The 27,491-nt window shown below is 40.8% G+C and overlaps 1 protein-coding gene and 1 long non-coding RNA gene across 4 annotated transcripts in view; one reads left to right on the top strand and one right to left on the bottom strand.

Annotated features, from left to right (window-relative positions):
* Positions 1-27,491, bottom strand: part of CUBN (cubilin) — a 145,756-nt gene that overhangs the window by 80,529 nt on the left and 37,736 nt on the right. For all 3 annotated transcript variants that reach the window (XM_054817922.1, XM_054817923.1, XM_054817924.1), the window contains exons 24-28: positions 26,580-26,740; positions 25,877-26,058; positions 25,074-25,230; positions 22,439-22,626; positions 9,307-9,466 (exon numbers count right to left, since the gene is read on the bottom strand). In XM_054817922.1, coding sequence (XP_054673897.1) covers positions 9,307-9,466; positions 22,439-22,626; positions 25,074-25,230; positions 25,877-26,058; positions 26,580-26,740 — 848 coding nt within the window. The remainder of the gene's footprint in view (positions 1-9,306; positions 9,467-22,438; positions 22,627-25,073; positions 25,231-25,876; positions 26,059-26,579; positions 26,741-27,491) is intronic.
* LOC129203441 (uncharacterized) lies at positions 1,873-27,243 on the top strand. The gene is made up of 4 exons (XR_008576033.1): positions 1,873-2,110; positions 21,354-21,496; positions 22,107-22,238; positions 26,866-27,243. It is a non-coding gene; the product is annotated as an uncharacterized LOC129203441 (long non-coding RNA).

A 27,491-nucleotide genomic window follows, 5' to 3' on the forward strand; every position in this document is an offset into this window, starting at 1 on the left:
AACTTTGATCAGTTCTAGAAAGCTGAATCAGATCCATCCTCAGCTGTTACTGACCTCAACTAAAACACAGCTAAGTTATCATGGGGAGGGCTTCCTATTGTTGTAAAAATGCCATTTCCCACTGTTTTAGAAATCATAAAATTAAAGACAATGCAATCACTGAGCATGATTACAAGCTGCCACATCACAGTGAATAAACTGGCTTCTGACATTTGGTGGGTTTAATGGTCTTTTTTATTGAATTGTAACTGTGCGACTGTAGGACATGCTATGTTTGAAAAGTTTTGTATTTTCATTTCAGATAAGAAACTATTGCCCTAACCTCAGTCCCCAGCCATTTGGATGACTAAGTTCTTGCATACTGTGAGCTAGATTTAAAAAAAAAAAAGAGATGCAAAACAATGGATCGAATTTAGGCCCTGATTTGACAGCACAAAGCAGCTGGACACCTGAGACTGCAGTTTTGTGACTGCTTTATGGAGATGTGGCAACTGCTGCACTCACCTCCTTTTGTTGAGTTCCTGGGAAGACACTCTCCCTATCCCAGTTCCTGGGTGCAGGTGTCAGCAGCGTGGGAAGGCACAACAGCCCTTCCCAGTGCCAGGGCAGATTTAGATCAGCTACATTCATGGTGAAACCTCACCTATAGAGAAGCCAGTAGCGTTGTTGTGTATCATGTGTCACATGCGGAAAGCAAGGGAATTGTGGTTTTGATCTGATTTTATGTGTGTGTCGCTCTGGCTTGCAGCGGCATTTTTTTTCCTCTCTACATTACCAGCCCCCGGGTGCTTCATTTAGCATTAGCTAATCTTTTGCTTACACAGCTTTTAAGGGGTCACTCAAGCATTGTAAGTAAAGCCCACACTCCATCAATCTCTTTGGCTTCATCTCCAGAGGGAAGGTTCTGTCACATAGCAAAAAAGCCCCAAAATACTTAATAAAACCATCTAACAAACCATGAGCTCTATATTCCCAGAGGCCAATACTGTGGTATGTCAGAAACGATAAATAGCATCTGTATCAGAACTTTTAGTTATAGGAGATATTTTATAGCATAAAACAAACAAACTACCCTTCCGACCAGCCTAACTAATCCACATGGATGTGTTAAACTCCCATAATCTCTATGAGTCTATGCATAATTTGACATCTGAACAAGGTATCTTTGGCCATTGCTCTGCTTAACTTTTTTTTTTTTCTTTCAGGAAAGTTAAATCAAGATCTTCAATAAAATACAAACACTTTCCTCAACACCTCCTGTGACAAACTTGTGGTTATTGAAGGGTGGCTGCTAAGCCCCAGAAGCATTTGCCATGGGGTCTTTCAGCTTCTCACTGAAAACTTCAGTTTGGCTTTGCTACAATTGGCTCTAGGACTTCTAGGACTGCAAAATACGAATCTGTGAGAGGAAAGAGCAGCAAGTCTGAAAGGCAGCAAAGCACTAAGAAGCTATTTTAAACTAAAAAAGAGCCATCTAAATGCTGATGTGAGGAAGACATCTCCAGGCATGCCAGCAGTGTAACACAGGTCTCTGTCAGTCCATCGCCCAGTACTCACTGGAAAACCGCCTTTAAATACAAGAATTCCCACAATCGAACTATAGCTATAACCCAGGAAAGTCTTTACATAGCTGAGGTGGACCTCACAGGTGAATTGGCATGGGCTTAGTTCTCCCTTTTTCCCCACCTTGCTTGACACGATGCTCCATAACCCTGAGGTGGTTTGCCCTGCAGCCACAAAACTACACTGTCAAGCTACCGGATGTCTCAGTCCAAGGAGTAAAAGAATCTTTTAAGTGTATTTGAAACCAATCCTGCCTTCAGTCCCTCTGGAGAAACAGAAAAAGTTAGTGCACGCACTTCCCCGAGGCCTGCCAGCACTGGTGGATAAATGTTAAGCCCTTGAAACTTTGATATCCATCAGCATTTCAGCAGAGACACAGAGAGGAAGAAAGCTTCAGTGTGACCCAGCACCCCATTTTTTCCCCAGTGCCATCAGAAGATGCCCTAATTTTCCTCAAAAGAAACCAAGTCGTTGGGTTTTTACGACTGGAGAAAAAAAAAAAAAAAAGGTGCTGGCAGGAGGGGAGCCTTACAGCTGTATTTGCAGGGTGAGTTACTCTCTTTCTTTTCCCTCAGCAGCAGGAATGACACGGCCGCTGAGGACAGACTTCAGGAGGGAAAAGCTGCCTCGCCAGCTTGGGAAACAGAAAGATTTCTCAACAAACAGACTGGATGGCTTGGCTCCTGAGGGGGTGGGAATGGGGAGGCAGGGGAGTTTCAGCAGGCGAGAACAAAGCCAATTGCTATTTATCTCAGCCCGAAGAAAGCTGGGAACATTTTAAAACTAAACAGGCAGTTATGACTCAGCTTCTCCTACTAAGAGTTTCCTGATAGCCACAAAGACATGGTTTTTATTTAAACCCAAAATGGCTCAGATGAGTGGAAAGTTTGTGTGCTGTGCTTTGAGGCAGAGACCTTTCTTGCTATGCAAACCCTTGCAGGTAGCATTCAGATTACTCATGCTCTCTCTCCAGAGGGGTTTATATTTTCTCTGAGCTCAATCGATATTCTCTGGATGAGGTACGTGAAGCACATGAATAAGAATGTCAAACTGTTGTTAATGTGCCATTTCTTTTCTTCCAACTACAAATGTTCCCAGAAAAGGCTTTTTGTTAAAAGAGAAGTGATTCTTGTTAAGTGCTCCAGTAAAATGGAGGTAAAGTTTAGACCTCAGTGATTCATTTCTCATAATGAATATGCTGAACTCCTGTTGCCAATCATTTATTAATTGTTTGCAAACAGATCGGAAATTGCTTGAGGTTATGCTTAAGTATTCAGTGACTAATAGCCGAAAAAATTACTCGCTGATCTTTGCAAATAGGTGAACTTCACACGTGAACTATTTTGACTGACTTGCATATGCAAGCAGAAACCTCTATATCAGAGCAGAAACATAATCTCTGAACTCTCTGGCCAACTGGCAGAAAGTATATATTAAGTTTCTGCTCTTACATGGATGAGGTAAGAATCAGTGCTGTTGTGGTTTTTTGAGAATATAGATACTAGATGATTTTAACAAAACGTTTACAGAAATATTTAAGAAATTAAAACAAATGTTCCTGCCTTTAAACTCACTTGCTACATCTATGGAACACGAAAATGGGAAAAACTCAAATAATGATAGAAGAACTTTTTGAAATACTTACAAATGTTGTATGTGAAAGTTTGCCCAGCCTTAGAATTAAAAAAAAAAAAACAACCAAAACCAAAAAGCAAAACAAAAAACCCCCAGAATTGTCCAGGAATACTGTTTCAAAACGAGAAGAAAACTTTGATTCTTTGATTCACTGACATCGCAGCTTATATTTCAGTTCCTGGAACATTATGGGTCTTTACTATTCACAACCTTTTTGTCTTGAATATTTTAAAAAGGTGAATTTAGAATTTGATCCCTGATTTATTCACTGTCTTCCCCATTTTCATTAGCCACAAAATTCTTGTAGCATTATCCCTTTCTTTGATTGGATCACAGATCCAAGCCATCAAGGAAAACTAAACTGCAAGTATTTTTCATATTATTTGTGTTACCTATGAAGACAGATTCCCTGCCTTAAGATGCTTATCCTAGGCTTTGAAAGCTGCCTTGGCAGATACTTAAAATAATCAGAAAAGATATCAAACAAATTACATTCATATGAATGGTGTTCAGGCTGAAGATGTACATGTAGATGCAGATGCATATTTTTTACATACATATATATGTATGGATTTTGCATTTAAAAGAAAAACTTGAGGAGAAATGTCAGTCCTGTTTTTTGGAAGCATGCGTTTGTATGTACCGTATCCTTTTCCTATGTTTTGAGCAAGCTAAGAAATACATTTTAATTTAATCTGGAGTGTAATTCCCATACAAAACTAGCCTGCCTACTTTAATAAGACATTGAAATAGGAAAAGTTTCAATGATGATGTAATCATCTCAGCTAATTAAACTTCCTCCATCCCTGGCATTACCATTAAATGAACACAAACCTCCTCCCAATGTTTACATTTGTCTGCAAACATCAGATTAGAGTTTGCTTCTATTCAAATAAATGGAATTTGTGCTGCTTATGGCAACAAAGTAAAAAAGATTTGGTCTTTAGGGGTAAATAAAAATGCAGAAGCAGAACCTATAAATTGCTGCATGACTTCAGCTCTCACTGAAATAATAGCGAATAATCTGAAACCATTCTGTTCTTCGAATGTTCTCAGCACCGAAATACACAGTCTTGCTGTATGTGGACAGATACACAGACAGCTGCACTGTGGAAAAGTTTCTTTGAGCTCAACTGCATACGGCATATGCTCAGTTTGTGCAAACCTCCTTGCAGTCATTTTGGAAACTTCAGCCCTGCAGTTAAACTGAGGAAAAGAAAAAAAAAGGAGGGGAGATACTCTTGTAGTAGTGTAAAGGTCTTGGAATTCCCTTGAAAAATGCTTAAAACAACTACCTAACCTGGTGTTAGTTGCTAGGAAATCAGACAACAAATAGAAAGCTCAGGAAACATATATTTGGTGTCTTTGCTTTCCTCTGGCTAAAATCTAAGTAGTTATTGAAGATTGTGCAAGGGATGATTTATAGTTGTCTTTCCATATTACTGCCTGTCTGGTTAGCAGATGGTGTTCATTAACCAAAGAAGAATCCCTATTCTCATAAATAATTACAGCTGAATAGAGAAGTAGTAATCTGTGGAAACCTCTATTATTTGCAAGGTTTTCAGATTTATTCATGGCTATGTTTTAGCCACATGCTAGAAAAATTCCTTCCATGAAGTTTAAAGTGAACTGGCACTGTTTCTGTAAAATCAGTTAGGGAAATTAAAGGATTCAGAGTTGTTCGATTTGTTGTGCTCATGGTGAAATATTTCAGTAAACGTTAACTGAATCTAGCTGCAAGAAGCATGTAGTATGTACATTTGCCTGTACTGCACTAATGCTTGCATGAAGTATAACTTGGATTTGATTCTGAAATCTTTTGCGCTCTTGAGTAGGTTTAGTACTTAGAATATTATCCAGTGGAGCAAGTAGGATAATTTTCGTGATGAGGGTTTATGCAAGAGAGTGGAAATTCAAGTATGATTTTTTTTTCCTCCTTTTTGATTTATTAATCACTTCTGTAGCTCTGATTACTATTATTTTATCAGTGTCCTGAATTCTGGTGGGGTTTTTTTTCAACATGTTCCAATCTGAAATCGGTAAGGTGGATATTAAATAAAGATAGGCTACTGGGACCCAGAGACCTAAAGGCAAATTTAGGCATTTAAACAGGAGCTGAATCCTCCAAGATACTGAATGTCCACAGTTCCCACATCAGCTGCCAGTGTTCAATGTTAAAAAAGAGCCATTTTCTAGCTCTCAGGCACTGATTGAACTGTTCAGCAACAAGCATTTTAAGAAAACTTTGGCCCTCATTCTTATATATTATTTTGGGAGGTGAGGGGAGGTCCAGCTTGCTGAAGAAGCAGAAATTAATTCATCCCTATCTTTCATAGAGAACATGTCTATGTTTTTAATAGCCAGCAATAAATAGCCTGCAATAAAAAAAAAAACAAACCAGCTCTAAACATGGTAGTACCCACATCTCAAAACAACCGCTCAGGACTTCAAAAGAGCAGACCATGTGCATCGTCAGACTTAATGTGATAGAAAGACACTGAAAAGAATAGTCACTTTCGAAAACTGAAGGAATGGCAGTTTGTCAAAGGATGTACAAGAAATTAACAACAGAGCTATGATTCAGGCTTAGGAAATCTGGGCGTCAGCTCCCTTGTTGACCTGCAATGCAATATTCTCTCCAGCAATCCTAACGGATGCCTGGCAAATGTCTGCATTGAATGGCTTCTGCATTTTAATCTAATCTCTGTTTCTGTTATGCTTCCCTGAAGAACCAACAAACTATATCACATTTTACCTGACACATATACTGAAAAAGTCAGTCTTTAGTTATTGTATGCCTTTTAATAGTTTTTATCTTCTGAAAATATAGACCCAGAGTAATGAAAATGTCTCTTCTCATGAACCAAGTGGGCTTTCTCCACATCCTGTCCATCAGTCATGGTTTCTTGGTGAAATCCAACAGAAAGAAGATGACGGTGAAGGAAAAGCAATGCAATACATTACTTTGCAGCTACATAATTCTTTTCTCAACAGTCTGCTGTGCATCTTTTTTAAAGGGGGAATTAATGTGTCACAGAAAACAGAATACCAGGTGCAAATTTTGACTATGCTGAGAAGAGCCAATTGAATTTATAAGCTCTACTGACAATCAAGCAGCCTAATGAGTAAGCTTCCAATGAAATGCAGATATATATACATGTATATATAAAGCAGTCAGCTCCCACATGTACATTGCTTAATAAGGTAAGTGACGGGTCTAGGACATATGTGTCTTCTCAGATAATGACAGTTGTCACTGGTGTAATTTTGCACTGAGAGACCTTTGCCCTTTTGGCCTCCTGAATTATTTTTTTAAGGAAAGCAATTCAATTGGCACGCCATCTTTGCAACATCCAGACTGTTACCAAGAGTTTGTTCTTTCTCAAAGGTCAAATATATGGCCCAAAATGTATTTGACTGTATTAAGCTTCCTAATAAACATCAGAAGTGGAATGAGCACCTTGCAGATTCAAGCTTTCCTCTGGTGAATAAGCCTCCTGAGGCCTTGGCTGCAGAAGAAAACATTAGTGATTTAGCCAAATCAATTCTAAATCCAGCCTCATCAATGAAAGCCCCTTAGATGAACAGTGTTATTTTAAATTGAATTCTTTGCACTACAGCTTTCCATCCAAGTTAAAACTATTTATGCTTTTAAGCATAAATAACAGCATTCTCCTAAGATCAGTTACTAAGTCTGTCTTTGGGAAAGCCTAAAGACTGGGTTTCCTTCAGCAATCCAGCTCAGCAGCTCAGCAACTGAAAAGCAGCAGCTCAGCAACTGGAAAGATCAGATGCAAATATTTCAAATCAAAACACTTCAAATTTGTGTCGTGTGTGGCAGCAGAAACTCCTCACACCAGTTATCAATGAGGTAAGCTTTTTGCTTGTCGTGATCACCTCATAACCGTGAGGAAAGCTGCTGGAAAGAGTGTCTGAAATGAGCTGTATCAGTCACATGGTGGCAAATATAAGTGCTGCTCTCTTTTATCACCGAAGCATGTGAATGTCCTTGATATATATCTCATGGAGGCTTCACAACTGCCAGTTAAGGAGCACATGGACAGCTTGAGAAATAGTTCACAGCAGCTTGAACTCTAGAGCACACATTTGTCACTTGAGCAGAAGTAAAAGCTCTTCTCTCAGCAATATATATAGCCTTGTTATGTTCTTGTCAGGTGAGATGTTACCAGATCCAGATTTAGATTCTCTTAGGGATTTGCCCTCAGAGAAGAGGGGACCTCAATGCTTCACTCTGAAATCCTTTACTCAAACCTGCATCTCCTAATGAGTTCCTTAAACTAAGGGACTTTCTCCACTGAGCTTTTTTGTGCATTTGAAAAATTTTCAGAAAGGAGAAGCAAATATAGCACCCCAACCACAGGAACATATGTAATTTTATCCAGTCTAGGGCAACAGCATGTGCCCAGACAACATAGTCACCAAGGGTAAGAGGAATACCCATATTTGTGCATGACACCAATCAAGAAAAAAAGGAAATGCCTGCAATGAACAAAAAGATGACTGTGGTGAGCTCTGGAGGAACTTGCACTCATATTGCAGGCTGTCAGGAGTTGCAGCTGTGACATTAGAAGCCAGCAATGACACTCCCTATAGGAGTCAGCCCTGTCTGAACCCACAGATCCTGCTCTGCTGCTCAGACACAGCCCCACATTAGCAGTCTGGGCCAGGTGCAGCGTTAGGCTGCAGTTTAGCATCCAGGAACTAACAGAGGGGCAGTGCTGGCTGACACAGAATTGAATGTGTCAGTGAAAAAAGGAGTGTGGGGGGATGGGAGAGGGCTGGAGCTTCGGGGAAATGCTTGGGGGCGACGTGGAAGAAAAGCGCAAGAGTGCTTACCACGCAGGCAGATTCTGGAAAGCTTTGAGAACTTTAGAAAAGCAAGTTAACCCAGCACCATGGCTACTGTGTGGAGCTGATGTCATCTGGCTGTGCATAAAAGCCTCCACTTTTTCTTCTTTTGTGCAGTCCCAGAATGACATCACCTCAAAGCACAAGAACGTACCTTTGTGCTTCAGCACTTCCCCTGCTGGCTCCTGCCATACATCTCACTCCTCCCGCATATGTCCCTCCTTTGCCCAGAAATGCTCCTTGACCTCCACTGAATGCAAAACACCACTGTCTAGTCAGGGAGAGCCCAATGGGAACCCGCAAACGCCAGCAGTCCGTGGTAGTGCAAAGGAGCTCCTATTCAAACAATGTATAGCATGCCGTACACCTCAGCAACCCACAGTGGGGCCTCTGCAGCCGATTTCAGCTGCTTTACAATGCTGTCAAAGCTGAATGGTGTGAACTGATTAGACAGACAGGGCAACTGTGGCGATTTAATTATTTTCAAGGTTGGATCCTCTTTGATGGGAAGTACAACGGCACACGATTTAATCTTGTTACAGTCCAATATTGCTGTTAAAGAAGCAGAGTAAAAAAGTTGCATTTGTAGACTCACTTATGAAGAAACTGCAAACATAGTTTGCAGTTGGACAATCATTAACAGATTTGTTTATAATCAATGTGCATGCTTGCCTATTTAATGAGGCCTTGAGAGTCTTCGTGACATGCAAGAACAAGAGAAAAAACACCCAAAGCACATCCTGGACAAAGTTATTTCATGCAGAGAAGGGGGCTGGGATGCAGCTGGAAGCGAACACACTACCCAAGAAAACAAGCACCACTAAAATAAACTAGAGAGAAGCCTGCACAGAAAACACAAGTCTATAGGAATGGGGCAAACTGAGGGCTGAGTGTTTCCCATTAGAAAGCCCAAAACACCCACAATTCCCCTGTAATAGCATATATCTCTGGTTCAGTACAGAAACTCCGCAGATGCCCCCCATCCCTGTGCCTAATCCTGCAAATGAAAGCATATTTCACTAGCAGTTCTCATTCTCTGATCAGATGATCTTCAAAGGCACGCTTGTGCAGAAGTATCCACTGGGAAAATATTTGAGGAATTATGAGGAAATGCAACATTTTTAGAGCTGTAATGAGTTATTTCTACCTAGCTGACATAGGGTGGCATAACCTGGGACTCCATTACACATACAGGGAAGAAGGAAACATACCTTCCCAGAGGAAACCTGGTTAACTTACCGTTAACATGCCACAGCATCTGGAACCCACTTCTAGCGTTCAGTCCATCAGAATAGAACAGCACATGAAGGCTGGTCCCTGTAGTGCTCCCTGCCAGTGGAAGAGACCGTCCACAGAAAGTGCCTATCAGGTTGGATTGTACATTAGGCCCATCATAGAGCTGAAATGACACAAAAAATATCCCAGTGAGTAAAAACCAGCTCCCCAAGTCTTAATGCTTCTTAATGCTTAATGCTGAATGTCAAAGAAAAAGCAGTAAGACTTCTCGCACTGGCCACCTTTGCACAGCAATACGACCTCTGGGGAGCATGGAAAGATTTGGATGAAATGATGAGCAGACATAACTGCAATATGTCTTTAAACCTGGCTGCACACTGTGTACAGCAGGAGGGTTTTACTGTTTCTGTTTTGGTGTGTATTGGGGGTTGCTGGGGAAGAAGATAAAGGGCAAATGGCAATGAACTGAAACAGAATGAAAAAGAGGATGCCACGCATCTGATTTGACCATGCATCTAACATGCGCAGTGCCTCCAGACCCCTTGGTGACAACTCTGTTTACATCTTCATTTGTTTAAGACTGCACTCAGGTGATTTCAGAACTGACTGAGCTTGTGATGGAGAAAAACAAGCAGTCAGCATCACCAGGGCCTCCCAGAGTAGTGAGGATAAACTGAAAACCGAAAGCAAAGTAAATCCTCAAAAACCACAAGGCAAACTTCACATCTGCTTATTTATTGTTTCGTGATCTTATGCTAGTGTCCTGCTTTGGAGAAGTGGACTGAGTCATGCTTTCTGAACTTTTGTACTTAGAAACACTTTATGTTTGATTTCCTAGTCATATTCTATGTGACGGTATTTTGACAGTCAGTGTGTTGGCAGATATAGACAGCCTGAAAATCTTTCTGTTCCCCAAACACAGATGAGAAATCCTCCATCCCACTCTTAGAACATCACCACTCAAAAAAAAAAAAAAAGTGTAAGGAAATATTCCTGTTTTAAATTTTGAAATCTGAATTTAGTCATATACTCACGTTTAAATGAAAACACTTAATACATGTTTTGATGAGGTGATAGTGGATGCTTAGATCTTTTAAGCCTCTTTGCATTAGTTGTCTCCAAACAGGTTTAAAGGGTCTTTCAAATCCTAGTTTTGTGACTTTTTTCAAATCCAGTAAATCACACTGAATATGCATCTATGTTCCTCACCAAATATCCCAATGCTCAGTGTCATTTTTCAGGGATGAGGTGTATAATTTTTGCAAAACTGGTAAAAATGAGACATTTTAGCAAATTGCCTTTGACTTATGATATCAGATTGCCAGTTGTTGTCAAGTTAGGAGTTGCTTTATTATTTCTACTTTTGTTACTACGGTTCTTAAAGTTTAGAAAAATAGCAACCCTTGTGCTTTTTTATCGCTTTGCCATAGTTCATCCCATCTTCTGTCTCACAGAGCACATCTTCCTAACACAACCTAGCAAACTGCTGGCACAGAAACCATGTCTGAACATTCTCATTGTGAATTTTTGGCATGTTTCCTTTCAGAATTTCAAGAAAAAACTTTTCTCTGTTCTGAAGCCATCACCATAAAGTTCTCTCCATGCAAAGAATCAAATATATGATCTCTAGAAAAACAGCCAAGGTTTATTTATCTTTGCTGTCTATTCAAATCTCTTTTCCAAATACCTCTGATTCCACTAAGAATTCTCCTACACTCAACCCCCATACTATGGAAGTATGATATTACAGTAAATATTGATTAACCATGCTAGCTACTATTTTTTGCACACATTTTCTAGCAGACTTACATATGGGGATGAGTAATTAAACCCTCAGCTTTTCTGTTCAAGATGTTGGTTTTGCAGAACCTTCAGAAATCTTGTTGATTTAAGACAGTTGGGGCTAAGAAATCTACTCGAATGGTTTAAAATCCTCAAGCAAACAGTCTAGGTTGAATGTCTTTTTTTTAATAAAAAATAAATTGGATGCAGTTCAGCCACAAGTTAGGGACAAACTGCAGGAATAATTCTATGGTAATATTCCAAAGCTTATTTTATGGCTGCTGACCCTGAATCTTTTTGCTTTGCAATCTTCCGATGTCATGAAAGGCTCAGAGTGTAAGTATATTGGAACTTGAGAACTGTCACTCCATTTGGTATGATTTCTCTACATGAAATCAGAAAAACTTGAAAGTTTCTGATTGCAGACCCATTGCTGGTAGTTCTTGCAAAGCCTTGATCAAATGTGTTTGAGAATAGATATGAAATTGTTAAAAGGTTAGATGTTAAGAAATTGAACATCCATCTGTATTCTTTCCAAATGCAAAGTCTGAAGGACTGCCTGACAGATCAGCTGTCCCATGCCCAGCTTCACAGTTATGACCTTCCTCCAAGCCAGGCTGAGAGCTTTACACATTCTTTTATGGCTTAACTTCAGCAAAATGAAATAAAGTCAGATCCAATTAGATTTTTTAATAGTACTACTTCCTTCGACAGCTTTGTGGTATATACTACTCATATTTCTGTGGCTTCAAGCCATGGAAATCTTACACCAGAAAACTATGAATGACGAAGAATGCATCAATGTGGAGATCATGAATCTGTGCTCTGAATAGAAGCAAAAACTATGTTAAGATACATATTCAACAATCAGCCACTAGCTTTTGTGATTACAAATGAAAAACCATTCTGAAGAACTACGGACTAAATCATACGCAGAAACTTTCAAATCCAAAAAAAACCCCAGCCTGCAACTTTGATCCATCAGGGGAGTGTTATTTCAATCTAAGATAGCAAATGTCACATTTCTATGTAATTTTCCCTGAAAACAGTCTGTCAGTTTTTTGAGACGGAAAGAATGGTTACTATGGCAATCCCTTCATGCCGCGCTGCCCCGTGGGTCTGGGTTCAGAGCGGAGTTTCGCAGGAAATTTGAGTGCCTGGCCAGCTGTAACTCATTGAGAGAGGCAGAACCGCGACTGCTAGAATTACAGCGGGTTTTTTCGAGCTGTCTTTCACTTCTAAATGAAGGGAACAGCTGTGTGTTTTCACAGGGCATTTTGAACTTCTCAAGCCACATTTTGCTCTCACACAAATATGGGCAAATGAAACTGAAGCTGAACACAGATCTCATGAGCCAGTTTCTCTTCTGATCTCTGAGATAGTGTTTCACATCTAAGGGCCTGCTTTGTCAGCTGTGCTATCCTAAATTGCTGCAAATCAAGGGAAGGTTCTTCCCCAGGCTATATGAGGCAAGGTACTTCCTTGGGCTGTGCGAGACAATTGAATTTTGGGGCAGTTTATTAGCCACTCCGGTACCTCACTGACTCTAAGAACTGGGGACTGGGCTCCCTCCCAGCTCCTCATTGGGAAGAAAGCGCTTGCTCCCTTTCTGTGTAGATATTTGTTTCGTAATTTATTTATTTGTTCAGACCTCTTAGCCACCATCAGAAAATCCAAGGACTTCATAATGATTTTGGCAGACAATCCAAGAGGCAAAATATGCAAACAGCTGCAGCACATGTTCAGATCCTTGGCCTCCCCTCTTTAACTGCAGCAATTGCCCAGCAGCATCCAGAGTGCTCCATTTCATCAGCCTGCACCCCAGCACGGGGCCCAGATGGGGATGCGGTACATTCAGATGAATTATTAGGCATAGGCTCAATAACTGTTATGAGAAACTCCTTATCAGGCTGCCTAGGCGCAAGAACAGAGGCTGACACAAAAGTAAAAAGGGGAGGTACTAGCTCTCTAAGGGATGAGTCAAGCTGTGGGACTGCCCTGCAGCAAAGTGGCTGCTGAAAGCCATCTGCTGTATATTGGAGTGGGGCTGGGGCAGCAGGACTAGCCAAGGCTGCAGGAAGGGTTCAGCTTGCGTAGCTCTCCCAGAGGAGACACCAGTATTGCATTTTGGCTTTTCTGACTCTTCAGCCTGGAAATATGTCGCTGACACCAGTAATGATGTTCTGGAGGCCACAGCTGTTCACCTCTCTTTGGAGGAGCAAAGCAAAGCAGCGTGACCTGTATCACAGAGAGGCTCATTGCCAGAACCGGAGCAAGGGCTCAAGGACTTTGCTGACCAGAAAATGGAGTTTCTGCTGCGTGGAAAGAGATAAAGATCTCAAACAAATGAGAGGAAAGAAACTCTGAACGTGTTCCGTTTGGGCATACTTGAAGCAGGGATGCTTTTCTAGCCAAGTGCTTTGTCAAGCTTACTCCTTCTTGCAAAGTGAGACTGGTAAGAGCCTCCCAGGCAGGTAGTGGGACTCCATCTGTTCAGTTTTCCTGGCAGAAAACTGATTTTTTATTAGGGCAAAATTTCTATTTTCTCTTGGAGAACTTTATTTTTGTGAAAAGGCATGGTTTTTCATCAGGAAAATCATTGTACAGTAAAACCCCCAGCCTAACCTGCTCTGGAAAAAAGCTGCTTACATACATTAGTTAGGCACAACACATTGTCTCAAGCCAGAGATGATGGAGTCAACAAAGACAAACTTTCAGTTTCATATGAGGGGAAAATCCATCCCACAGATGCTGACAGTTCTTATTTAATTGTAAATTCTATTATCAGATGTATTAATTCATTATATAATTATGAGTAATTATATCAATAATTGTCTCAATTTGAGTCTTGAAAGAAATTGTTTGCAGTTCAAAAGCTTTTTTTACAGCTACCAGCAGCAACAGCCCTGGGCTGCATTTGCAGAACTCAGGACAGGAGCTTGTGCCTTGGATCAGACCAGCACAGCTGTGAGTGTCCCACCCATCGCTGGCGCCTCTAGGACGTCTTCGAAGAGATATACTGGCGCACACAAGTATCTCTTTCCTCTTAGAAGTGAGAAACCTGATATGGGACTATATCTAAACACTAGAAGCAGCGATTACAGATATCTGAGCAGCTCTTCCTGAATGGGTCATTTTCTGGAAAGGAAATTCTGATGGCATCACAACATATATGTTGCCAGAAAACAAAATGAAGCGAAAACCAGACAATACAATCATCATCCAAGTAACAGAATGCACTCCAAAGTGAGATCATTAATTGTTAAAGCAAGAATTAACACAAATTTAAAAAATCCATTTCCAAGCAACATACTTCCTTTTAGAAGAACTAGAGTGCAAGCTTAAGAACCTGTAGGTCTGTCAGCCAGAGGAAAAAACCAAACAAACTAAAGCTCCAGAATGTGGCACATTGCACCAGCTTAGCACCACAGCAACATAGTTTTCGTAGAAACAAAGGCAGCTTAAGACTTTGAGCAACTTACTGTGTGGGACCTTGTTATATCTGCACCAACTGGAGAACAAAATAAGGTTATGTTTGTGCTTGCATGATAAGTGTTTGCAGTTGCCACTCTAAAAAAACTCTCCTTAAGAACTCATTCTAAATAATATTTTAATATGATTATTTAAATATGTTTATGCCCTAGATGACCTTTGATAAAACTCCTCGCTCTGACCACCATAGGCAACTTTCTTGTCTCCACACAATGACATGCTTTCACTAATTGATCATTTTATTCCACAGTACAATGGAGTTTGACATCATGCATCACTAGACATATAGGCACACTGGTTAATCACTCTGGGATTTATCTAATGTATGGAAACGTATAAATGTCAGGGGTTTTATTAGTAAGAGTTGTATCTGAGTTTATGTTTTGTCGCATAACCTGAGCCTGAAATACTCAGAGCCCTTTTAAAGTTTCAAGCAAAGTTAAATTCCACATTGGACTGCAGTGATATTTTTTAAAAAGAATTTTTCATTTCTTACATTATCCCTTACTACCTCCTCAAAGAAAACAAGAATTTCTAACTACAGTCAAATCTGCTCATTTCTGTCTTTCTAGGAAAGGTTTATTTCTGCAAATGATGTAAAAATAATAATTTTCTTTAGCAAGGCTCTGGATTTATTATAAGAATGTAAGAAATGCAGGGTGTGTCTTTGAATGAAATTTTAAATTTTTTTTAGATATCGGAGTAGGAAACAACTGCTGCTAAAGAAAGGAATGCCTAGGAGACATCCACCTAGTTGGTCAACCCAAAGACCTGCCCTCAAAACCTTATTTGTTCAGCATGATATTTTAAATCCCCAAGCCTGTATTAGGAGAGCACCTCAACCTAACCGCCATGCTGTCTGGATGAAGAAGGTCCCAGCCACCTGCAACGGGGCAGTCCTGGAGCCTCACCCATGCACACTGGATGGAGCAGGCTGAGCTGAAAGCAAGGCAGTCCAGTGCAGGAGTGCATCCGAAAAGTCTGCCATTCTGCTAACCACTGCAGCTGCTTTGACTTCAAATCACGGCTCCATTGCCCAGGGCAAACCCAGGCTGCCCCTGTGTCCTGTTCCTGAACCCATGTCTCCCCCTGAGGTACAGGCAGAGATTTGCTTTCACGGCCAGCACCCAAAAGGGTCCCTGAAGTGTCTGTCCTGCCTTTGCTGACCAAGGGGCTGCTTGGGAATCCACGCCCTTGTGGCAGTGGGATCACACATGCCTGGTCACAAGGCTATGGCTACTTTGGTAGACTGCCTGCTTTCCTCAATGCCTTAGAAATTGAGGTGGTTCCTCTGTGGCGAGAATCCACTCGTGGTGGAGGGAGCAGGACTGCTTTTGAGCCTGGGACAATATTTCCAAAGTTACTCTTCAGCAGGAAGCTGCTACTGTGAGAAAAGCTCCTTACAAATAGACGGGGCTGTGCCCAGGGACACAGCAATCAGGGGGATGGAGGAGGTGCACCAGCTCTGAAAAGCCATGGGGGGGTCTAAGCAGTTTGCAGTGCTGCTGACTTGCGTGCAGGGCTGACTGCTGCTGCTCACAGGCTTTGCCAGCCCAGATGAACTGAACTGCCAGTGCAAGCAACATCACATTGACACCATCAGAGTCCAGAGAGGGCAGGATCCTCTCTGAGAATCCCCTCATTTGAGAAAATTTGCATCATTCATAACTATGGCAACTGAGGAGAGCTGCAGCTTGGTCTCAGCAAATGAAAACGGAAGAAATGGGAAATATTCCTGCCTCCTAGGCTTTCAGGAGAGCAAAACCGCCTGCTCATAGGAACAATAGGGAGGGGAGGACAAGACCTTCCTCAAAGTCTGGTGTGGTTTTCTCTGAGTCATCTGGTGAGGGGAAGCTTTGACCAATTCAGACAGGGTTTCTGCAGCCACCATGTAATTTCATATTGTGATACCTGTACTGAGTGGGATAAGCTACTTCATTGCACAGTCTTACAGATGCTGGACAGGCTTTCCAACAAAATTTGGAATACAGAAGAACAGAGGAGAGAAGAATCCAGCTGCAACTAGATGAGTCCCAAATGCCCTTTTGCCAACAAGGGGCATGCACACTACCATCATATGGTAGTGTTTCACAGTCACTTCATTGTAGAGTGCGTTTTCCTGAACGTACAGGCAAAGTCACATTGCTCTGAGCTGGCAGGGTGTGAAAAACACTGAGCCCATGAAGGTCTGACTCATTTTGTGAGTCCAAGAGCAGAGTCTGTGCTGGCTTCACTCGTGCTTCTTGTCATCTGAGGTTTCTGTAGGCACCATGTAATCCTTTCATCACTGACAAATTTAGCTGTCTTGAGGGGTGGGGGTTTTTGTGTGCATTTGTAAGTCTGCTTCTAAGTAACCTTTCAAACAGCAAAGCCAAAGCGTACTTCAATTCTGGCAATGCAGACAATTGGGAAAACAAAAATCTGAGCCCTGAGCCAGTCTTGTCTAGGGTGGGCAGCTTTTTGGCCTGACACTCTCTTTCTGAGTATCCAGATCTCTGAAAATCAGTGCAAGGGCTAAGATTTCCTTGTGTACCCATGGTGAGGCCTGACATAGAAACCAAAGAAGAATTGTCACTTTTATCCTTACGGTCTTACACTGAAGGACTTCTTGTGGAGGCCCATAAACCCCTGAAGGAATTCAGGGATGGGCTAGCATGCTGCCAGCTTGCATGGTAATATGTTAATGGCTACCACTGCAGTCTGGCCAGCAGGCTGTAATTTGATGTCTGGGTGCAGAACCTGGATGGGTATATTTAATATATCATCTGCTTCCCCAGGGTGATGTACTACCGGTGACATTTTGTAAATCAATGCATGTCCATAAGCAAAGCCATTCTCTGTGCTTGGAGAATTTCTGTAGCACTTTAAAAAGACACACTCATAAATAAAATGTAATAATAATCTTCTAATATGGTTTTAGCATATTTACTAATTACAAGTACAAAAGGGAGTAAAACTAGAAACAGGGTAAGCTTTTTTCCCCCTCCTATGGTAAGCTAATAAAAAGAGGATGACCAGCTGAGTGCAAGTGGCAATTATCTAATGCAGTATTCCCAGATGGAGAAAACGGATATTATGGCACATCCCTGGAATGCTACTGTGGTTTAAAAAAGAAAAAAAAAAGGACATATCCTGTTACCACCAGAAGGAAATGAAACAGTTCTCAGAGCAGATGCCATATTAATTACTGTACCATTCAATAATATTCCACATATAAGGGTGCAGTGATATTTTAACCACTCTGAGCCTAACTGCTGAAAGACTCTGGACTGCTTAAATACACTGACAGTAAGCAAGCAAGGAAGTGCGCTATTCCAAAGAGGAGCTCTGTCCTGCCCTGCAGCAGAAGGAAGGCTACTGTTGTTATCAGGCAGTTGTTTGCCCCAGGTGTTCTTTTGCATTAACCCAAGGACAATTCCATCCTTGCTGCTAGACAAATGTTCTACACACACCAAAGGGGTGAGACTCAAACAGACAGCTCTGAAACTTTTCTTGCTGCATGACCCAATTTTACTATCTGCTTATCAGGCTGGTGGCGTCTTGCAAAAGGCTGGGCAAGGTCTTCCCTCTACTTATTAAAAGCAGATGCTAAACAGACTGGACTTCAAGGGAGCAGAAGAACATAGAGGGAGATTGTCACTGAAGGACAGAAAGATTAGTGGTTTTCAAATGATATTTTTCTTGGATAAGAAAGGAGTATATTTCAGTCCTACTGCAAGACTCTGATCTTCAGGGCAATAATATGACATTCTCCTTACTTATAAAATAGCTTTGCCTCCACAGAGATTATGTTCTGTCATACTAAATAAAAAGGTAATTAATCATTAAAGATGGGGAGTTAAATATATGCTTGTTCAGCTAGTAACCTGGTGAATGTAGAGGAAGGAATGACATTTCTATGTCATTGTCTGCAATATCTCACTGGCTACAGCCTGACAACTCCTCCAGAAAGACTAATGTTAGGTTATTAAGCCAAGCCACAGCACACAATATAATTTAAAGACCATCCAATCTAATTACAGTTACTGCAGCATCTCTAGAAAACAGTCTGCTATTTGGTCTGCCTTGTATCATATCATTGCCACTTCTATACATGTCTTTATCACAAGCAATTGATCTCATATTCTTGAAACTTCACCATAAAACTCCTTACAAAATGTCAAACATCCTGTGAGCATTACTAGCAATGAGCTAACATCCTCTGACAGGGCATGAAACACTGCACACTGCTCATTTATTGAGGAACTGCTCATATGAGATCCATGCTAGAGACTGACATAAAAATCCTGCAGTGTTGCCTCCCTCCCACACTGCCCCTTCTCAGTTTCTGGCACCTACACACAGGGGCAGAAATTTGCCACCTAGTCAGAAGAACAGGGTTTTTCCTTCCTACTTGACACTGGTATAAATAGTTGTACATGCTGAAGCAGTGGAGGGGCAGGCCCTGCCCTGGCCAGACGAAGTCAGAGTCACTCAAGACTCCTTGCAGAGAGTGAATGCTGCTCACCATGAGTAACACCAGCCAGTTGCTGCAAACGGCAGTCTGGCTCACCAGAAGCATCCCATGACCAAAGGAGAAAAGGAAATAGGTAACGCAATACATGGCTGACTTCTCATTGTACAGCTGTGACTGCATTTCAGTCTGGGACAGCTACACACTGTAATTGCACTTACTTGTATTCTTTGGACATCTGACTATCTTTTTCCTTGTCCTGTGTTTGAAAGTTATTTGCTTTAAGTGATGATAACATCTTTGGTAACTGACAACCACTAGGAATACCCATGCGTAGAAACTTGGTTTTGTCATTATTCTACATATTTAATTTCTGACTCATATGTTGATTAAGCCAGGGAGCAAGTAGCAAATTAATATATTATGTGTATATCAGACTGAATTAGTCATGAGGCAAAATGCTCGTCTTGTATAGTGCATGTGGGTTTGGGTCAGATGTGTAAGTCATAATTAAACACGAAGCTGAAGAACAGGCCCTTTTCCAGTATGGAGACTGGTACCAAAACTGCAGTGTCCAGCAGGCCAGGTCCAGCAGTACTCAGGAACACACAGCTTGCCCAGTCTAGTGTCCCCACCCCACCAAGCACCATGATTTTCTCCTTCAGAATTCAGAAAGATTTCAAAAAAACCAGAGCTCTAGTTTGAGAGATTTGCAATATGTCCACATGCATTAAATGTGTTTCTCCCACTGACTTTTAAAAGCAGCTCTGCTATTGCTTTTTGGTTTTGTTTGTGGGGTGGGGTTTTTTTTTTGCAACTGCCATTTCTTGATTATACTCTGCTCAGGCAGGTCAGCTCTCTGCCATAACACCTCTGCAACATTTAATTTTGTCCTTCTCCATCACCTATCAGTTTACCTTACTCCTTCTACCACCACAACTGTGATCATCACCTAATCCAACCTAACAGCTAACTCTTGTCCTTCCCATCCCCAGCCTCTCAGCAAGTAGCAGCAAATACTGTCAGCAGGCCTGCCATCTGCTATCTGCCACGAAGCACCAGGCTGCTACTGTCAGAGCTAAGAAGACAAGTAAGGTGTTGCTGCCTGCTGCAAGGGGCTGAACTGGGAGACTTCCTGCCACCAAAACCAAAAGGAGATGGGAAAAGGGGCACCTAAAAGCTCCTGGGGGAAGAGAACACCTGATCAGCACCAGTGGCCACTCCGGTTTGTGCGTGCAGCTACATGGAAACTGTCTGAGCAGCAGCTTCCTATTTCCTCCAAGAAAACGGTGAAGGGCTCTGACATGTGGTCCATGCACCACTCACTTGGACTACAGTGAACGGGATTATACCTCTGTTTCCCCAGTGTTATACTCAGCCAGGGCATCAGAGCTTTCCCCTTTTAGGCCTCTTTGCAATAAAAGAATCTCAAAACCAGCATGTGGCAGAAAAATAATTTATCTTAGCTGAACAGCTATGAGTTTTTTGTTGGGTTTTTTTATTAACCTTTTTTCCAATTTGCAGTAGCGTCAGACTCCACATGGATTTCAGACAGAAAAGTCCCAAATATCTGCAGTCTGCTTAGAAAGTGAACCACACACTTGTTCCAGATGATTCCCCCTTTCCCCTACACCACGGAGCACTCACAGCCTTGCCAACATGCTCCCCTTTCGCAAGAGGCAGGGTGGGAGCAAACACTATTCAGTTCCCTGGCTGGTTCAACCTTGTTCTCTTTTTTACACTATGGCACATATTTGTGCAGCATGCAACAACCAAGTGAGAACATCTTTTCCAAGTGGTATTTCTTAATGGCATTTGGAGAAAGATTTGTAAGTAATGTCACATGAATTGCAAATTAAAGCCTCCTTAACACACTTGCATTTTCCTCTTTATACCTCTCTCAGTCTGCATTTTCTTTGATTGGAAGTACTGAAAAATTGTTAAAACAAAGAGTGCAAGTACTTTTCTGCTCCATGTCTCCTCACTCCCTCCAATGTGCTTTATATCTGTTCTTTTAAGTGCTTTGGATCAGATCCTTGCCTCTGGCACTCGTCCTCCAGCCTTGACTTAACGTCTAGAATAGTGTCTTCTGGCAAGTGTTTGCTCCTCACTGCCTGGCTACTGTGTGCAGGGCTCCTGCTTTTCATGGATCGAGGGCTTAGGCATCTTGAGACTAGCACTGGCCTCTCCACTTGGCTCCAATGTTTCCTTTTCAGTCTCCTCACAAAAATGAACCAGGGTTTAATAGTTAGTTCTCAATACAGTGCTCCCTTGTTTATTTTCTTCACATGTCTATTCTTTCTTTCCATTCCTGGTCACAAAGAGAAGAAAGCTGGAAGAACATCACTTTTGCTGGTTTATTACCCATTTTGAGCTGTGAAAGCTGGCACAGTAAGGACGTCTAGAGAGAACAGCTTAGCCCATCGCCAGTCCTGTTGCTGGACCTTCTGCAAGACCTCAGTGTAAGTAAGTATCCCCAGAAATGTGGGCACTACTACTTAGCCCTCTCCTTGGCTGTAAGTAGTCTTCTCTAACACTTCTCTAAATTTCAATTCCTCTTGTGCAAAACCTAAGTAGAGCACAGGGGCTATGTGCTGGCATCCTGTACAAGGGTGAGATCTGAAGGATGGATTAGTTCAGCAACACAGCGAAATTGTAGGCAGGAGATTGTAATCCTCAGTATAGCAGTGATCATGACTACACTCTACTTCTCACAGTACGAAGTACAAAACTGAGAGAAAATAACTTTTCAGTTGTCCTAGAAATAAAATTTTTGGGGAAATGAAAATAAAGGGTACTTGGCTTTACATTGACTGGATGGTTTTATTTGGCTAAAAATGTCTCATTTTGTTTGTGGGTAAATTCAGTTTCTTTCAGTCCCTTTAAAGAAGCAGAATAATTATGAAAATATAAACAGGAGAGACAGCAACCTCCCTTTAAAAATGTAGAAATAACACATTTTAAAGGTTTTGAACATTCCCCACTTCTCAGATAAAAACAAGACGAAAATAACTGGGCTCATTGCCTTTTTGCAATCAATTTACTAATCTCAGGATTTGTTCTTTTTTACATGAAGCTGGAATCATGACATCTCACTTCACCCATAAAAGCCCGTGCATCTAATCTAAGTTGGTGGCTCGACTCTTTGGAACAAATCTAGGCACTTGCAAAGTGATTCATCCTCCCTGTTGCAGACACCCACATCCAGGTAGGATGAAGTGCTCCCTGGCAATGCTTCAGTCCCTTCTAATCGCAGAGGAAATAGGGACAACTTGTTTGGACTTAACACTTGAGTTCTAAAGGCTAAATTTAGATAAGATAAATTTCCCCTCGGTCTTCTCCATCCTTATTGTTTTTCTTTATTGAAGAAGACCTGATTTTTCTTGTTTCTAGAATCTGGGTACATACCTTCAAGAAGTCACGGTCACAGTCAGATCCATCTTCTACATCAAAGGCTATGAAGCTATAGTTGAGTGTGTTCCCCTTTGTAGTTTGGATAGTCCAGTTACAATGCTCATTTAATGGGTAATTATTTGGATAATTTAAGCTTTCCAATATGCCATGGCTACGATTAACAGTCAGTACTTCATGACAAACTGAAAAAAAAGTGATAATAAATTAGGTGAGAAATGTTTTTATTCACAGATTAGAGAAAATAACTCATGCAGAAAGAGAACTGTGACCTATTGAAGAACACATTGCATATGTTGCAAACAAAATCCAGACTTTCCAAACTTGAATCCTTCAGCTCTATTACGTCCTTCTTTTCTGACACTTGCAGAATCGTTTCTGTAGTACACATATTTTGGCAGTTTTCTTCAATTCTAAATACATGGAAAAACATGTTGTCTTTGATGTATTTTTTCAACTAATAGTAGCAATTGTCCCTGTCATTTGAAAAAATTTGGGGAGGGCGCTCAACAAAGATTGACTAATGGATTAAAGTGGTTTAGTTCAGTAAACTGGAAAAAAATAAGTCCTGGTTAAAACAACAAATGTAAAGTACACTACTTGTATTGGATTTTCTAGCTCCAGGAACTGGAAGTGATCATGAAATTCTTTAAAAAGGAGCCATGATTTTCCTCATGAGTCATCCAATAACATCCTAGCATAAGAACTGGACACTCACCTGGAATAATAAGAGCTCTCCTTGAAGTGCAGAGAAAATGAAAAAGAAACAAAACTAGATAAAGAGTGAAATTACAATTATGGCATTAGTTAGTGAGTCTCATTTTCCTGTATCTAACTTTCACTACAGACAGAAAATATCCATGTGGGCAATCCCTCATCTAGAGACAGCACACAATGTGTATCGGGAGCAGACCAGTGTAATGCACAAAGAGCAGGCAGGTGGCAGGGAGCAGGACAGGCTCTTTGCTTTGTACAGCAAATCTGCAGCGTCTGAACAGCAGAAATTGCTGAGATTTACTTGCAAAACTCTTCTATTGTCTGTCAGTAGGGATAGTACACCTACCTCCTGCAAACTTTTTTTGATTCTTTCCAAATGATTTACAGAGCAGCAAGGTCTGGTTTTTTAGGACTTCAAAATGCTCAGGATACAGCTGAAGGTCAGGGTCAGGTGGAGTGCTGCTTGTCTGCAAAGCTACACTGAAGCATACAAGTGTTTGAAAGGACAGGATGAAGAGCACAAAATGGATTTTGAAGAATGCAAGATGGATAAAAGCTGCTACCCCCTGCCATCAGGATTTAATTAGAAACATATCAGGCACAAAGGTGTCTTTGATTGTTAACTTGATAGCATGTTCCTTTGCAATATTTTCCAATTCATCATTATGTTTCTTTCATGTACACATAAATGTATCTGGCATCTAAGCACTCTTATTTTATACCACTACTTCCTACCTAATTTTAGCTTTCGGGCAAGCCATTGAAACCTTTCTGTGATGCATCTTCAGGAATTAAGTATGAATGTAAAGTGTAGATCACATTATCTGATAGCTCAGGTTCTACATCTGAGTGCTTTGAAAGTGCTCTTTCTGTTTCATTAATGGAAAGGGAAAAACCCTTTTCTAATATATCCTCTTGACTTTGCAGTCGGAAAAGTACATGGTAGATGAATCTTTGATATCTTTAAGGAATGAGGGAGCTAAAGCTCCTTCACTCTCCTAATTATTGTATGTGCCATGTTATGCATGAATAGCTTTAGTTTTTCATAATCCATTTACTATTGTCCGAACCTAGGACAACTTAATGTCTATAAACCTACAGCAATCTCTATCACTTGGGCATGTCATAGGGTACGCAAAGATGCTTGAAATAATTTTGTATGTGGTGAAATTTCATATATTCCAATGTGCCTTTAACCATATACACTAGAATGTATAAGGAGAAAAGTAAACACCAGGACGATATATATTCAAGATTACGACTGGGAACAAAATAACTGATTTGTAATGTATCTTCTTGGATTTTTCTCCAAATGTTATTATTCTGATATTTCTGGGGTAGAACTACTTTACAAAAAAAAAAGTTTGCAAGAAAAATGTGACCCTTACCATAAGATATAAAAAATGAAATTTTTTTAAGTGTTCCAAGTAGGCTAAATGATTCTAAGCACCCACAATGATCCAGAATGGCTGAGGGTAACTCATCCTTTGCCATCCTGCCCCTCACAAGCAGCTAGAAGAGCAGAGAAGCTTGTTCTATCTTCTCTATTAAGAAGTCAGGAGATGGGTAAGCAGAAGAGCAAGAACACTCCAATCTACCCTGCTATGGACTTTCAGCACTTGTTATACTGAGTAACTCTGGAGTGGTAAGTGACACTGGTGCAGGTAACAGAAGTAGAGCCGCCTCACCAGCTTTGTTCTAGGGAGGAGATAATCTCCATCACGGGTAGATGGGCAGATGATTTTTAGCATTCTGTGTTCTGTGAGTGTAGCAGACTAGAGAATCTGGGTCAATAACATGCTCTATATATTGTCCTCTGCTCATGAATAGGTAAGATCATGGGCTGCAAGAAACATTTTCAGGAACAAGCTGAATTGTAGAAACATGTTCTTCTCATCTTCTTCTACTTACTTACCCTGTTTGTATTTAGCTAAAAAACCTCCACCTCGCAGACTGCTATCTGTCCTTAGTTTTACATACACGCTGTCTCCACTGGAATGGATGAGCGGTGGTATCTGATTCCCACAAAATTTACCTAGTTGTTTAGCATTACTGCTGTTGCCATCATATACCTTAAAAAAAAATAATAAAAAGATAATTTAATCAAGCTGATGGCATTACAAATCCAAGAAATTTTCCGCTGACAAATGTCTGCTTAGTGAATTGTTACTGGGTATACAAGAGGTTAAATTCTATTTCTGCTCAGAGGAAGTCTGACAGGCATTTCAGAAACAAGCAAATCAGTGGAAAAACAGGAAGCCAGTAACTGAATACTGGTGGGTTTTGAGGGGCTTACTCACCAAGAGGGGAAAACTGCACTCTGTTTCAACTCTATTAAAAATACACAATTTATGCAACAATTCAAATATGAAATTTGGGATTAAAAATAGGGTTATTGACACTGCATTTTTCCTTCTACTTTACTAAGAGACCATACTAAGGCCTTGGCCCGAAACACAGGAAATTTAAAAGATATAGACAGATTCTTGTTTCAGTGGCCTTTCTATCTAGACATGAATGTTTTTTCTTACCAGCAGCTACACAGACTCTGCTGCCTTACATCTCACTGCTCTGTGATGTAAGGTAGCATGTCAGCATGGACCTTTCCTAGTCTGGGTCCGTTCACTTACAAACATTTGAAGACCAGGGCTATGTGTTTTTCCTTGCCTCATCATACTCAGCTGCCTCCTGTGGAGCAAAGTATCACAAGGTACATACCGCAAGGTAATCGAAGTTGCACTTTGGGTGATACTCTAGATGGAACTGTTCAAACTGGATTTCGAATGGGGTTCCTCGGTTTCCTCTGAGCAACCAGTAGCACTCTGAATTGTGGTAATATGGCATAGGATAGTTGGGAGACATGAAGATACCAGAAGCAGTTGTCAAAGTCCCACCACAACCTGAAAATGGCAAAGAAACCAAACCAACATTTAACACCTAGAAGAGCAGAGAATTAGACATCATGTGGGAGATTCATGCTACTGACCTTCTTCACATGCCCTGAACATCTTCATTGATGTCCCAAAAATCTGCATTTAGGCAACAGTGTTGTAAGCAGAAGAGAGCCCATAGCACCTAGAAATATTAACTATCTAATTTGAAGAGTGCTCCTGATAGATAGCTAATCTTCAGATAGAAACCTCTCCATTAAATTCATGGTTACTGCTTTCCTAAACATACAAGAAAGTTGGTGCTACATTATATCTAGGGAATAGTATATCCTTCCCTATGGATAAAAAGAAAGCCCAAGGATCAAGAAAGTTGTATCCTTAATCTTAACAACATGAATATATGTTGCTATATAATTAGCAGACAGTTTTTAGCAGATGGGAAGCAGAAAAGATGTGGAGGAAAATGTGTGAAATTAAATATAAATGAAAGAAATGTGTAAAATGGTTTTAACTTAATGCGGTCATTTTACCTGCTGATGTACCATCCCACTCTGCTGAAAATCCCTTTCTTGTGCCAAATATGTCACTTACAAACTTTATCCACAGCTTGTTACCATGAGACATTATAACAGGAGGCAGGTCTGTACCACAGTATTTTCCAAGAGGAGGAGAAGTTTCATAGCCTCCATCTCTAGAATGAGAGAGAAGAAAAACCTTGGGTCAAAGAGGGAAACCATGAGAAATATTAACAAAACAAAAATCTGGGGATTTTTTCAGGCCTGGGAAAGACTAATCCTGGCTCTTCATCTTCCACAGCAATACAGCTACCAGTACTGGAGGAGTCCTGCTACTTGCAGTAAGAAGTCCTACCACAAGCATCACAAGCACTTGTTTGCTGGGTATATCCAGTGTCTCATCTCAGCAGCCTTGTCCAGAGTATGTCAATGCAATGACAGACTCAAGAAGTATCTCAAGCAGACTTGATGTTCCAGAGACAGGACCTTCTCTGTATTCTATCAATCATTGGTTTAACCAAAGGTAGTCTTCTAATATGAAGAAACAGCAGTTTACTCACTTCTCACTCTTTAGCCTGACACAAAACCAGATGAGCTGATCTATTAAAAAAACATGTTTATTTGCCACCACACAAATGGGAACCCATTTCTCAGAACTGATATGATACATGTTTTAAAATATTTTCTTAGCCTTCAGAATTGTTTCTACAACCACTTATTTCCCATTTTTAAATTAAGTAGTATTTCCAGTAATATTTTCTAATACTTTAATCAGGATGCACGTCTAATTTTCTGTTTTGCTACCTGTACATGTCTCATGGGAATAAAAAAGACAGTGACAATCTGCTTATCAATTGCTTTCTAACCTTATCTTTAAGCACTTTCATATTACAAATACCCTACAGGTCATTAGGACAATAATAAATA

The sequence above is a fragment of the Grus americana genome, chromosome 2 (genome assembly GCF_028858705.1).
Source record: "Grus americana isolate bGruAme1 chromosome 2, bGruAme1.mat, whole genome shotgun sequence".
NCBI lineage: Eukaryota > Metazoa > Chordata > Aves > Gruiformes > Gruidae > Grus > Grus americana.